Genomic DNA, 15,499 nt, shown 5'->3' with positions numbered 1-15,499 from the left:
TTCTCAAGTCTCACTTTTCCAGTTCATTTATGAAAATGTGTAGGGTTGCAGTGTCTTCACCCTCAGCAAGTTTCCTGAAGATACAAAACTGGAAAGAGTGGCTCATAAACTGGAGGGGTTTCCTGCCATTCATAAGGACCTCAAAAAGCTGGAGAAAGGGGCTGACAAGAACATTACGAAGTTCAACAAGGGGAAGTGGGAAGTCCAGCACCGCAGGAGGAAAAGCCCCAGCCACCAGGACATGCTGGGGAGTAACTGGCTGGAAAACAGGTTTGCAGAAACGCCTGGGGTCACCAAGTTGAACACGAGCCAGAAATGTGTCCTTGCAGCAAAGGCAGCAAACAGTGTCCTGGGCTATGTCAGGAGCCCCCTTGCCAGCAGGCTGAGGTAGGTGATCCTTCCCCTCTATCCAGCACCGGTGACAGCCACACTCATAGTAATAGTGTGTCCTTTTCTGTATTGTTAGTTTGAAATATTATTCTCTACTATAGATAGATATCATTACAATTAAAACAAGAACATTGGGAACAATTTCCATAATTAGTAAATATATTACACATTCCTGTAACAAGAAAATAGATCTCTGACTTTTTGAAAATGTAAAATTAGCCACTGCCACTCTGTGGCAGTTTTGTACTCCATTAATAACCCTTTTCTTGCTTTTTTTTTTAATTAAAGTATAGTTTACCAATTTATGGATATAATTTTCTTTTATTCTGCATGTGAATTTGTCTCATTAGTTTTTAATCTAGATTTTTATTTTAATGCAGTTTTTCATTGTCTTTTTCCTAATGATTATCTTGTTAAATTTTGACAGCAACATGAACATTTGATCACGACTAATGTCATGATCCTGCTTACACCCATAGATATAGTCAATATTAGAAAGTATCGTAACTTCACTTAAAGTCATACTATATTTGGTCCTGCCTACAAACAACTGCTGGAAAAAATAATTACAATTAGTATTTTATCTGATTTTAGACAAGTATTTTAGCATTGACTATTGCAAAGATAGAGCCACTGCAAATCTGATAACATTCTTCCTTAGCTTACTTCCAGATATGGTATCAGTCTGCTTCATGATTTGAAAGTATGTTGGCAATATGGCTCATATAAAGATAACATTAACTAAAAAGATATCAGTATATAAGGAAAAAAAATCTGGATCTAAAAGCACAGAATTTTTTATAACATTTTCTTTATCATAAGGTACTGCAACACTAAAAAAATGCTCCAGTTAAAGGATGAAATTAGTATCTATCGCAAAGTAATAGATTGCAAGAAGGAATTTAGTTAAAACAACTAAATATGAGTGGTGTCCCTCAGGGATCGGTTTTGGGATTGGTCTTGTTCAACATCTTTGTCGCTGACATGGACAGTGGGATTGAGTGCGCCCTCAGCAAGTTTGCCAATGACACCAAGTGTGGTTCGGTTGATACCCTGGAGGGAAGGAATGCCATCCAGAGGGACCTCGACATGCTTGTGAGGTGGGCTGATGCCAACCTTATGAAGTTTAACCATGGCAAGTGCAAGGTCCTACACCAGGGTCGGAGCAATCCCAGGCACAGCTACAGGTTGGGCAGAGAAGAGATTCAGAGCAGCCCTGTGGAGAAGGACTTGGGGATGTTGGTTGAGGAGAAAATGAACATGAGCCAGCAGTGTGTGCTTGCAGCCCAGAACGCCAACCGTATCTTGGGCTGCATCAAAAGGAGCGTGACCAGCAGGTCAAAGGAGGTGATCCTGCCCCTCTACTCTGCTCTTGTGAGATCTCACTTGGAGTATTGTGTGCAGTTCTGGTGTCCTCAAGATAAAAAGGACATGGAACTGTTGGAACAAGTCCAGAGGAGAGCCATGAGGATGATCAGGGGACTGGAGCACCTCCCGTATGAAGACAGCCAGAGAAAAGTGGGGCTGTTGAGCCTGGAGAAGAGAAGGCTGCGTGGAGACCTCATAGCAGCCTTCCAGTATCTGAAGGGGGCCTATAAGGATGCTGGGGAGGGACTCTTCATGAGGGACTGTAGTGATAGGACAAGGGGTAACAGGTTCAAACTTAAACAGGGGAAGTTTACATTGGATATAAGGAAAAATTCTTTACTGTAAGGGTGGTGAGGCACTGGAATGGGCTGCCCAAAGAAGTTGTGCATGCTCCACCCCCCGCAGTGTTCAAGGCCAGGCTCGATGAAGCCTTGGGTGGCATGGTTTAGTGTGATGTGTCCCTGCCCATGGCAGGGGGGTTGTAACTAGATGATCTTAAGGTCCTTTCCAACCCTAACTATTCTGTGATTCTATGATAATGATTGTAAGGAGGAAGCAACTCTGTGTCCTTTAACCACATCAAGCATAGTATGTAAACAGGTAAGAGAATTATTGTGGAAGCACAACAGAAAAGCTGAAAAAGCAAAACCAGAAAAATAAAAATGGGTGAATAATTAAGATGGACAAGATGTGAATAAAGGGCTTAAAATGCTCTAAGGTGCAGAAACTGAATTCATTACAGAATCATAGATGTCAACTGTGTGAAAATAACACAATATTGTGAAACAGTAGACAAATGCCTACAACCACTTATACACCACAGCTGCTGGAGCAAAGAATGGACAAATACGTTAAAGAACATTAGGGGTGTGCAGGTACGACAGCAAGTTTTAGTCACATTTTCTTGATAACAACTTAAACATAAAAGTACTTGGAACCGAAAAAGTTACCAAACACCAAAACTTATACATGGGGAAAAAGGGAAGGCAATAGAGAGAAGTTGCTTATCCTGACATAAATTGAACAAAAAGAACATACTTTTTGATAGCTATTGTATTTTATCATTTTTAAACTTTAACAGAGAATAATCTGAAACAAAGGAAGATGTACTCAATATACTGGACTTATTTTTACAGCACTGTGTTTTCTAAAGTTTTTGCCCTCCCTGCTAATCTTGCAAATAAAATGTGTAACACAGGACTGCTCAAATGTACCTTTAATAATAATAAAACCCAAATACCTAAAACAGCAGCATATTCTATTACTGGCCATTGATACCTGAATATCAGAGTCCATCACTACGCACTGCACCAGCTGTTCAGCTTCTGCATTTATCCTGACCTTCTAGGATAAACATGGCCTCTAGGCAATACCCCAGTAACTTCTGTGGACCTGTTTGGGTCTATGGTTTCTACAGAGAAAGCTGAGCTAGGACATCAAGGTGCTAAGGATATTGAATGGAGCGTTTAGTTTGAACTGGCTCCTTTAAAACACACAAAATTTCCAAATAATTACACCTCTAATCTTTCTAGTTACAAATTCAGAACACTTTCAAAATCTGAACTGTATATATGTATGATCAGTAAATATTGCTTACTGTGTTCAAGAAATTGCATTGGCTAGAATTCCTTCACCTCAGAACTCCAGCTTTTTAGGGTAGAGATGAGTGGTAGGATTTTCTTTTTTCTGATCCACAAACAATTCTAACATACTGTTTACTTTTTTGTTTCATTGAAAAGGAGGGAAAAAATATGACATTCCTATGGGACAGGCAAATGTACTAGCTAGCTCATTTGCCCAGTCTCCAAGCAAGCAGTAAATCACACACATGGTGTTTAACTCTTAGTGCCTAAGTGTTTCTAGACCTCACCACCAGAGTTCTGTACATTAAGATCTACTTCAAGTGAGGGAAATGGGAAATGCTAGAAATTGAATTGTTAGGAAGAGATGAGTCTGTCAACAAGACCAGACTCTTCGGAAGTCCACTTAATGACAATTTCTGTAGACAACTTAAGTTTCCTATGCTAAGATCACTGATCTATATGCAGGGAAATTCTAACAAACTCCAATATAAGTTGCTTTAATTAATGCAAAAAATCATCTGAACTCTGTCTTATTTCCTCAGAAGTATTCATGCAGCTGTAACAAACATGAGCAGACTTTCATTATGGAACTTCAAAGGGAACAGCACAGGGCTTCAAAGTCCTTTGGATTTATTTCTTCTAATATGATGTCCACTTGCATCATCATCTAAACGGTGTTTCATGGTACAATTAAGGACTAACTACTTCTTCAGTGATAATAATGCATCAAGAGTTTATACTGGTCATAAGCTTGGTCTATAAGTCTTGTAAAATAAACCCATTGAATATTCACCAACAACATCTGTTTAGTATTCCTAACTCAAGTACAAAAAAGGATTAAAAAAAAAAAAAGAAAACAAAAAGAAAACAAACCTTAATCCTTTGGAATTTATAGCAGTTTGCCATACCGTAATTGTTTGAAAAGCACAAGAACAGGAAACTGCTTAATGAATAAACAAATACTGATCATCCATACACAGTCTAATGACAGTTTCTTAACTTACAGAAATAAAGGAGAAAACAGACTACACATACTGAGGGAATACATTACACTAAGAGGGTTACTCAAAACCAACTTCCTGTTCTTCGGAATGGGTGTTTTAATCACTGAGGAGTTGGCACATAATTTCAGAATGTCTTCTGGAAGCTTGCATTCAAATATTTATTTTAGAAAAAAGGCAGATGGAAATTCCTGAGTACTTTCTGTACATTATGGATTACGTAAACTCGTACGTATCAAAAAAGCAGCATACTTATAAAAAGTACACAGGTTCACCACCTTCATGACATCAAAATAAAACTAGTCAAGTCTTCAACTAAAATATCACAAAACCCACTTTCTATCTCCACTGTCACAGAAGGACCCTACAGAAGATGTCAGTTTCTTTCTTTTCCACATACATGGAAAAATACAAATGCTTTGAAACATGCCTTATTCAGTTATGTTAGTTACTTCAGCAAGCAAGTACAGAAGACAACTCATTGTAGAGAAAGAGAGAAATACTACCAGAAAATCCTCTTTTAAAATGAACCAAGTTCCAACTCAGCTTCAGTTAGTTATCACTCATTCAATAATAATTTGATAGTTTGAAAGACCTACTTCAAAGGAGTTTCCAAGTCATGAGAGTTTTGTTCAAAATAAGTTCCTTAAGCTTCATTTGAAATCCAACAATGGCTAGGGCTCTGTATGTCCTACTCTTGGTGGGATACAAAACTGAGCAAGAAAATGCAGAAAGACACAGTAGGTGCTATATCTGAAATAAACTTCCATGAGTCAGGTTAACATTGTTCATCTCCTTTCTTAAAGCACAGTTACATCTTCCTTCAAAAGACATCTCTACAGATTCATTGCTAATGATGTTATCAGTTAGTATCTAACTAACCCTCAAACAATTATAGAGATTTTATTGTATTTTGGGATTTCCATGGGATTTTATTGTATTTTGTTGGCAGTATTAAATGTGCTCTTCTTTTGAATAAAAACCAGTGTATATCCAAATACAAGGTTATGTCCAGTAATAAGGTTATGGAAAAGTAAAATCTATCATCCACCAAACTGGCTAGTACTAAACTAGCAAACAGGGCAAATTTAGTTCTTGTAAAAAAACTTCAGCTGGCATTTTTGATGAGCAATATTCATTCAAAGCGGTAAAAGTATGCTACTACAATATTTCTCATTACTTATTAATTCATTTCACCTTGTCTTTTTGCTTAAATTCAACTGTTACCACTGTTTTATATAAGATACATCTCACAATGGAGTACCATAGCCCACCAACTCAGAAAGCATTTTTCCAGCTCGATTTTCGCTACATCTCCAGTCTTTAATTCAAAGATTTTTAGAGTAAGCACTGCTAGACTATAACAAGCCCAATTATTACACAGATTATCTCTCAAATGGGTTTATATTTACCTCGAGTTTGCCCACAGACAAGATAAAACGCAAAAGAATTAAAAAAAAACAAAAAAAAAAAAAAAGAGAAGGTAATACACCAGTTCTCAATGGTGATGCTCCGATCGGACTTCAAATCTTAACTTCGTAAAATTTCACACTCAGCACTGCGCGATGGATCTGAAGTCAACGAAATCAACTTAAATTCCACTCACTTTAATGGGATGGTGGCCACTGAAAATGAAGTAATGTAAGCTAGAGTTCTGAAAATAGTTCCTCATCTATCTTACAGAACTTCTGTAGCCTTTATCAAATGTTTAGTCCCAAACAGTGGTAGGTACTGCGGACTTCACCTTGATCATTTTTACTCCATCAAGGAAAGGTAAATATTGCCTTCACAGTAACAAAAGAGACCAAAGACTAGACACAGACGGACAACATTACACTGTTCCACCCACCTGGTGGTCCCTCCTTGTAATGCTTGAGGAGAGCTAGAGACAAAAGCATAAGTAAGACCGTATTTAAGCTTCATACCGTGAATTTCTATTTTTACACTCATTAAATACATATTCTAGCAGGGAGTCTGGCAGAAGACGCAAGATAGGGGTGGAAAACTTTCAAGAATGCCTAGTTTTGCTTTTTAAGTTGTTTCTAAAACACAAACACACACACAAAAAAATAGACTGTGCAGTAACAGTGACTAATGTATGACATATGGTACCGGGTGGTAGCAATAAAGCATATCAAATACTACTAGTGATTAGTGAAGTCTGAAGCATGCATGCTTCACTGTTTTGCAAAGAAAATACACACTATAATATGCCTGCTTTTCCTTAATACATAGAAAACTAAGCATGAAGTAACATTGGGATGTTTTGGACATCCTGTGCTTAGCATATGTCAATTGTATATTTACACGGAAATTATCTGAATAGAGAGCAGAAATAATGTTTACAAATATAGACAATATATGCTCATGTAAATCTTTGTCATGACACTGAGCAAGCTATACTGCTCATCACTGTTTCTAAAAGAACAGGTACAAGGATTCACTCTTAAATCTGCTGACCTGAAAATTTAACCTCCCAACTTTGAGAATAATGGGAATAGTGGGTGACAATGTTTTGAATGGCAATTTTCCAAAACTGTTTCAAAATGCAAGTATACACTTTCAAATATTTTTCAGTATTATTGTGTCAAAACTGCGGTGCAAAAAATACCTTTTCTTCTTTCAAAATAAAACATCTTACTCACTGGAATAATTTTAAATAAAATTTCATATGAAAACCTTCCACACAGAAATCTGCGTAACCCATATTTCAAATAAATTAATTGTTCCTCAAACTTTACACAAGCAGTTCAGGAACGAACCTTCTCTGCCATGATCTCAAAACTTCAAGCCGAAAGTAAAAGCTCCGAAGACAAATTACCCATATAGCCACTTCTTGTCAGTGCATTCTTTTTTGTAAAAAGTCTTGCACATTCATCTCAGTGTGTGGAAACATGCAAAATAATATTAACACAGTTTAGAAGTAATGAGAGAACAAAAGCTGGGAAACCCGAGTACAACCTACCTCTCTTGAGATGTACCACACCCTGTAGCACAAAGGAAATCATTAGCTGATTCATTAAACTTCGGAACAGTGAGGGTTTCTTAATTTCTTCTCCCTCCTTGGCAGCCCTTGGAGCCATCGTTTTCAGCATTCCCGTTTACAACAGCCTGTTTCCTCCCCCATTCTTTCCCCATGTAGTTTTCCCCTTCAGCCACCAGGTGTCAGAAGGGAATCTACACACCGCAGCTACACCTTTTCCATTATTTATACATTGGTTTTTACAGGCGCATTGATGAGATCTTACGGCCTTTTTCAGGCTAGAGTACTAAAAAGCAGTAAATTTTCAGACTTTTCATCCAATAAGCACAGTCATGAGCAATTTTCAAAACACGGCATTTGTTCAGTTTTGGAAGGGTGTTTATAATGCGTGATTTTACACAGAAGTTACACTGGGAGAAATACAAACATTTATTTGAAAAGCTACATGAATGCAACATTTTAAGACAAATTGTGGCTTACACTTTTTTTTTTAGAAGATGATTGGTCAGTAGCAGCACAAAGCTTATGAAAAACTGACTTCCTTCAACTTTCTGAATGCCAATTTGAACAAATTTTGCATTTAATTTTAGGTTTAGGAAATCAAAAGTGATTTGTGATTGAAGAAATTCTTAGAATTAACCATTTTTTTTAGGGATAGGGGATTAGCTAAAACAATACTGAATGCACTTTCGACCCGTTATCTAAATCCTTCTCACCCCATTCCATCTACTATCTGTCCTCCTTTCTTTACTTCCCAGCTCCATAACTCAACACATGTAAGGATGTCAATCTTCCATACTAGGAAATGAGCAGACATCCTTCACTTCAACTTATTTAGTTAGTTATTTATTTAGACTTTTAAGGGAAGGAAGAACCTCTCACACTTAAAACTGCAATTATTTTCAGCACCTTAAAGATTGTGGTACAGTACAAACATGGAAGATGTGAGGAATGGAGACACACGGAAGATGTGAGGAACGGAAACACATGGAGAATAAACACACCTAAACAAGACAGTATTCTGTCTAAATTGTGTCCAGATATTCAGATAATAGAGAAGATTACAAAAGTTAACTTACTATAGAAAATTAAGTAATTTTACAACACTCATTGAATTCCCTGAGAGCAACCAACAGAATGATGCCCACAGAAAAGCAGCTTCCAGAAGGAAAAAACAGCAACCCCTTAATTCTCCGTTATGGAAATGAAGAAAATAGTTCTTACTCTTTCTGACTGCAAAGCAGCATAAAGCACTATTCAGAAGCAGTCACCTGAGTAACCTACCTACTTGACCGTTCCTCTCCTGTGAGAGGTTACAGCTACAGTTCATTTACCTGATAGGGGAAATAAATAGTTTCACTTTTCATTTTCACCCTCCCAGAAAAGCAGTGTTAGAGATGCAGCTGCTGGGGACATACAAGATGATTTCTTCCTCAATAAATATCCTACTTTGTCTTTACAAAACCAATCTATTCTAGGACGATATTCACTAACGCAATATGGCAAACAAAAAACACCTTACCAGCAAACACAAGGAACAAATTTATTGAAGAATTTCTTTGACGAGTTCTAGACTCTAGCTACTTCATCTAGCACAAATATAAAATACAAAGCACTTATTCTAGATCTATAACACCTTCACAATTGCTGTATACTATATATAGTAGGCATACATTGAGAATGCATGCCTACTACACGTGCATTATATTTATTCAAATATGGGTGGGTATGTGGGTGAATGTAGGCATACTACACATCCACACACATAGGCACATCACTTAACATATTCTCATCAATTCTCAAGTTTAGAGCTGTTGACAAACTTAGCACATGGATATATACAAAACTAGGAGCTGGGCTTTTTACACGTAAGAGAATATATGTCTGTGCCATAGCAGAGGGTGTAAACTTGGCAGGAATGGTATTGAAGTCAACTAAAAAGAAACCCAAAATGCATTTCTAAATCCAAGTACAAATATTCAGAAAGTGTCCAGGTATTCAGGCCCAGTGTTTCATATAGTCCAGCACCTACATCTCTCATGTTTAAATGCTGGGCCAGCCAGAACTTCAAATCACATGAAGAGTGAAACTGGAGAACACAAAAGTGAATTCAGTAAAACTCAGAGGCATTTCTGTTATACAAAGTGCCTCATATATTTTGAAATAGAAGAATGGAAATAAAATACAAAGTCGTCCTTCCTGTGCTGTACACAGTTGCTCTTTCACTGTGTTCCCATTATACAACAAGAGTCATTTCACAAAACCCTGTGACTGTTTTGGGCTTTGCCATGTTGCACTGGTAGGACCCTACACTTAAAAATAAAATCTACAATAAAAGAAACAATTCATAGAACTTGCCTTTATTATATTCAGATAATAGATTAATGTTCTCACTAGGAAAAATGGGGTTTAAAAATCAAGTTTCGACTTCGAGTGGACCAAAGCTGTTCTCTATGTTCTTAAGCATGGTATCTATAGCTATGTATGCATTCCAGATATGGCTTTGAATACTGTAAAACATGCCTTGGTCAGGCAGCTGCTGCAACAGATGCATCCAGACCCAAAAACAATAGGCATTGCAAAAATCACTACATTTCTATAGGTGGTATGCATAAGAGGAATAAAGGAGGGATTTTCATTGAAGAAGTGGAGCATAACTCTTCTGCCTCATCATATGATATCATTCTCAGTGTATAGGAGGCCATGAACATTTTACCACTTGGCCGTAGGCACAGTTCCCATACTATAAGTGTGATTTTTTGCAGATTGAAGTTTAGGAAGTCAGTATTCTTTTCAATTCTGCATTTCTATCTAGTGCTAATAGCCGATGAACATAAAAAAGGAATTTGGCTTGAAAAATAGGTCAGGACTCTTATCCTAATTTTACAGATGGGTAAACTGAAGCTTAGAAAAGTCTCACAACTTTCCTGAAGTCATTCCAGGAAGCAGCAAAAGGGCTGGAAATGGAATACAAGCATCTTAACCACAAATCTTCAGCATTAACAGGGGCCTACCTTTTTGTTCCTGTCTCAGGAGGCACAGTGTGAATGACTGTATCAGCTGAGGTGGGGAGAGAAAAGGAAGATTCTGTTGCATGCTTGGCTTTGAAGTTTTCTGGTAATATTTGCAAAGTAAATCTTAAGAGACAGAGCTACAAGATACCCAGAAAAGCATCTGCTGCATTGATCAGCATATGCACAACCCATTTGTCTGAGACTACAGGGATTTCCAAGCAGCACTATGACCAGTACCTTCCGTATCCATAAAATTACAGCTTTCATTGGCATAAGTAAGGGGACAAAATGTTGCTGTTACTCTAGAGGAATATGATATGGCTAAAACAATCTTGTAATAAAAACTCAGCTTCTCAATAACTAGGGTATTTGTCAAATATGAAATGCTAATATAACATGGCCAAATACACCTGTCATGCTGCACAATAAATTCAGTAAAATATAGTAAAACAATTTAGAAACCCTTTATGCAGTCTACCTGCACTCTGAAGTTACATGCAACTGGTCAGTGACCATTAAACCAGAAAAACACTACCTTCAACTGATGCATAATATCCTGCTTACTGTAGTCCTGCTTTATCTAATTCATGGCAATAAAATCTGTAATAGAATCCCAGAACTAAACCCCAAATACCACACTGAAATCAAATAAACTGAAAGTACTAGAAAAAGTCAAGTTTTTATTTTAAACTGAAATCAACTGTTAGCAGCCACTGTTACAACAACTTCCTTCAGAACACTAACAACATCAGCATTATGCCTTTTTTAGAGACAAATTGTTCAAGGCTAAAAAGGACGCTTATGTTAAAGAAAGATAAGAAATCATGTTCTTATCTCTCATCATTTTGTTCAGACCATTATGCCTCTCTCTCTCACATAAGCTGGTTATTCTCTGCATTTACAGCATGAGCATAAAGTGACTTCGTAATGGGAACCAAGAGCGTAAGGGACTTGGTAATAAAACTCTGCCATTAATTTGTATTTAAGTCACCACTTACTTAGACACATTTTTTTAACAAAAGCTTTCTCAGTCACCTCCTGATTTTATTTACCCTGAAATGTGCTTACAGCATCAGAGACTGCTGTCACAGAAATTACAGCAGCATTACCTCACTGCAGATTTAAGGATGATGAATAGACAGACTGTGAGAGAACAGGGGTTTTTAGTATTAAATACAGACATTTGAATTAACAGGAGAACATGTAATGGAAAAAAAAAAGCACTAAATAGATTAATGTTTCAACTTGATTTTTTTAAAATTGCGTTTTCTCCAGCAGGAATGTCAAATACTTCTGTCATCACTTTAAGTTTCTCTTTTGCTTAAGCAAAAGACTAAACTGTCTCCGTTTTGTATAAGAAACTATGTTAATTCTAATGGCTAAAGTGCAATTTTAACAGGAATCACAGGATCTGTATATCTATACCACCTTAATATGGAGATTGTTCTTCAAACACAAATAGTTTTATGAACAGCAGAACTCATGTCTAAAGTCCTCGTCTTGGATGTGAGAGGTGGCGAGTGCTGACATACACAGATGCAGCAGCTGAGATGTTCATTATGTGTGGATTCTACGTGATCTACTGTCACAGTTGAGTTCACTCAGTATAGACATGGATTTGTCCCCTCTGCCTGGCTAGATACTCTTACCATACCTAATGGCTGACACATCTACCCTTGTATCAGATTTAATGATTTAAAAATGGGAGAAATTGCTCTAAGAATTATGGAAGAAAAAGAAACTTTTAATGAAGGCAGAACTTTAGGACCAGAGAAATATGCACAGAAATGTCTCTGACTGCTTGGTAGTTTCCCATGGAATAAACCTATAACTATAAATTAAAATACTTTTCTTCTAGTCTTCCAGGATATAAACAGTGTAAAGCACTACAGACTTTCTGGACTTCATCTATTTTAGACTGACACACTTCAAAGAAGTTCCAGTTTCTCTAGAGAACCGTGCAAGCAGCTTGTGCTAATTACAGAGAGCCAGTTGACAATGCAGTCAGTTGCTTTATGGAAACAGAGGAATTAAAGGATTAAGAAAACATAAAATATGCCAAAATATAGTAATATCATCCTTTTAATTCAAAATTTACAACTCAAGATTTGGGTCTTGGGGTAGACAATACTGTGACTACACAAGACGGTATCAAAGGCATGAAAAAAACATATTGCAGAGTTATATTTGTTCACTAACTCCTTTCACTTCTAATATTCCTAACAGGCCTAGTCAGCTTGACACATGTGTTCCTTGTTAGGTCCATTTGCTTTTCAGCTGGTTTCCCACACAACAAGCCAGACTACAAGCTTCAGGAGGGAGTTAGCTACTCCTCCAAGCTGCTATGAGTCACTGTGATGTCTGCTGCATAGGCCAAATTAAGCCTGAATTTCTTGCTTCCATCAGGCAACAAGAACAATGAGGAAAAACATGGCAAGGAAGCAAGAAGAGATCAAAAAGCCAGGAATCCTCTCCCTCAGTGTCCCTACCTTCCTGTCAGAGCTGCCGTAATGCATGGAAGGAATGAATGTGGATGAAGGAAGTAAATCAAAGACTTGGTGCAGAACTGTAAGAAAGATTACAGCAATCCAACTTTCAAATTTTCAGTGTTACTCAAAACACTGATTTCTCATGGCAAATAAAAAAAAGTCTATGCAACCTCATAAAATAAGTACATATTCTTGTACTCTTAAGTGCAAAGACTTATGTCCATAGATTTATCCTTGAGTATGACCGCACTTGTGACAGATGCATTTTGTTTAAACTTCAAATAAAGCTGTGCTAAATGAATACTTACCTAATAATTCAGCCTACTGTTGTTGTTTGTATAGATTCCTATTGTTTTGGTAGATAAAGCTCTTAATCACAGAAATTAAAACACTAACATAAATCATAGACTGAAAGGTAAAAAAAGTCACTTCAGCATTTCTTATGTTACTGGTAATCATCTGTTCAGGAACATAAGTGGAGGAAGACTGGAATCACAAATATTCCTGCCAAACACAATTTTTGGGCTCTATTCCGAAATCAAGATTTTTTTTAGTTGACCTTAGCTGTCAGGACAAGACACTGGGGTAAGAAACAGAGTTTCATGTTGAGATTGCTTGAGACTAGTCAGTTTAAATGTGATCATTAATCTGCTTTGTATCATATTTTAAGAAGTCCACTATGAAGCACTGGTGGCTGGGCGGGAATTTTGGATAGAAAGGCTAATGAGAGCAAATGCCCGTATACACATGCACTTTGAAGGTACCAACCACTGCCAGAGAAAAGATAGTGAGTTTAGAAGTAATGCCATATTGCCACTTTAATATTCTTTAAAAGAAAAAACACAAAACCTGTCCATCCTCCCCCAGCAATAAGACCAATACTGAATAGGAACTCCTGTTTTTTTAGTGTCAGCACTACTCATGAGCAGTACCTTGCTTCACTTGCAGAAGACTACAGAAATTAATTCCTTAGCATAGTGCTTTAAAACAGTCACCCTTTCACTCAGAAAACCAGAACGTAACCGATCCATCATACGCAACTTACAACTGATTGCAGTGTCCTTGCTGCCACAACTGCTTTCTGGGCATCCATGACAAACATAAACCTGCTAACGACTGAGTACACCTATAGCTCCACTGCACTCCTAACATATGTTGCAAATACGGCCTTTCCCAATTTCCTTTAAAAGCTCCGCTTCTGTCTCATCTTAGCTGAATCATCAGCAGTTTGTTTTGATTCAAATGCCTCTCTCTGCCAGACACTGCAGTGACTAATGAACTGCAGAATCTGGTCTGTATAAAAAATTGACTTAGCAAACTAACCATTAGCATGTTGATGACACTGCCACCCAAAATATCACAGTAACAAAAGAGCAACAATTTACATGGGCTTTAAGCCAGTCTGCCCTTCCTATTCAAATTTCAGGAAAACATGACCTAATTTCTCTACAAGTAGTAGAATCTGCAGCTTTTGTTAATTCTGTTCCCCTTCCTTTTTTTGTTTCATCATTATGTTTTTGCCACAGATGATTACAGTCATTAGCAGAAAAAATATTTATTTGGGTAAAATTAAATATGGCAAGTCTATAACAAGAATCTAAGAGTAACAGAAAGAGCCTGTAGCACTCTCTGTAAACAGCTGCATCCCTGTCCTGGTCATCTAGTGACAGACTCCCAGACACCATAAATTCAATCCTGTGTATATGCTGTTCCTCTCAAAACTGAAGTTTATGAACCTTCCAGCAACTTTTATACTTCCAATATTATGCCCCCTTTACAAAAAAAAGGAAGATTGAGGCAGAGAAAACTGAGGAAAGAGGGAGAAAGAAGTAATACAGTAAATAATACAAAGCAGTAGATACATTACTCCTTTTTGTTCCTTCTCGTATGCAAGGCCAAATGGATATCTACTGGAGCTGGAAAGAACCATACAGTATTACCCTGTACAATTTCTCACAGCAAGGTAGTATAAAAGCTTGGGATTTAATTCCACTTAATCCCTTCTAGGTGGTTATTTTCCAAGATCTCCATGTATATGAAGAACAGATGGTCTATGGCCTTTCCTTTTGATACTTCAGACAATTCCAGAATTTCTGACTGATTTGAGTAACAAGGCCTCCTGTTTATATTTAAAAATACACATTTGAAACAGAGTTGCAGTAGCTACAATAATGTTTTTGTTTCCCTTGTATGTATGTCATGTCAATATTTACCTACAACACATGCAAAAAAATAAGAAATATTTTTTTGTGGAAAGCATATCTGGTAACTCGTTAGCATTGCACTTTGGACACACTCTCTCATACATTTGTATAGGACAACATACATAGCTAGTTATAAAAGTCACCTGAGCAGATATAAGTATTCCTCTGTTTACACACAAGTTGCAAAAATCTGTATCCATTACCTTTATTCTGGACAGTACCTGAAAAAAAAAACTGCAGCCAGACTACATTCCAGCAGGTCACTGCCCCTCACATTCTAAGGCAGTCAGGTTTCCACTCGTTCATTATTCTGTCACTCAATTGAACAGAACCCCGTTAAAAATTGATAATCTAATCCATCAGAAACCCACTTCTTTCCTCATAAATTTCTACAGGCAAGCATTTAGGTTTCAATGCAGACTTCACTGCTTACTTTTAAAAATCAGATGCTTAACAAGCAACAGCAA

At 37.2% G+C, this 15,499-nt stretch overlaps 1 protein-coding gene across 6 annotated transcripts in view; it reads right to left on the bottom strand.

The window, feature by feature from the left end:
* The window catches only part of FMN1 (formin 1), a 189,289-nt gene that overhangs the window by 112,526 nt on the left and 61,264 nt on the right, over positions 1-15,499 (bottom strand). For 4 of the 6 annotated variants that reach the window (XM_062619315.1, XM_062619314.1, XM_062619316.1 and 1 more), the window contains one exon: positions 6,192-6,224. The exons of the other annotated variants lie outside the window; for them this stretch is intronic. In XM_062619315.1, the coding sequence (XP_062475299.1) occupies positions 6,192-6,224 (33 nt within the window). The remainder of the gene's footprint in view (positions 1-6,191; positions 6,225-15,499) is intronic. 6 annotated transcript variants of the gene reach the window in all.

Source organism: Pezoporus occidentalis, unplaced genomic scaffold (assembly GCF_034315485.1).
Source record: "Pezoporus occidentalis ecotype Australia unplaced genomic scaffold, CSIRO_AGI_Poc_V1 ctg21, whole genome shotgun sequence".
In the NCBI taxonomy this organism is placed as follows: domain Eukaryota; kingdom Metazoa; phylum Chordata; class Aves; order Psittaciformes; family Psittacidae; genus Pezoporus; species Pezoporus occidentalis.
The sequence above is the reverse complement of the archived record's forward strand: the minus strand, read 5'-3'. Positions and strand labels throughout refer to the sequence as shown.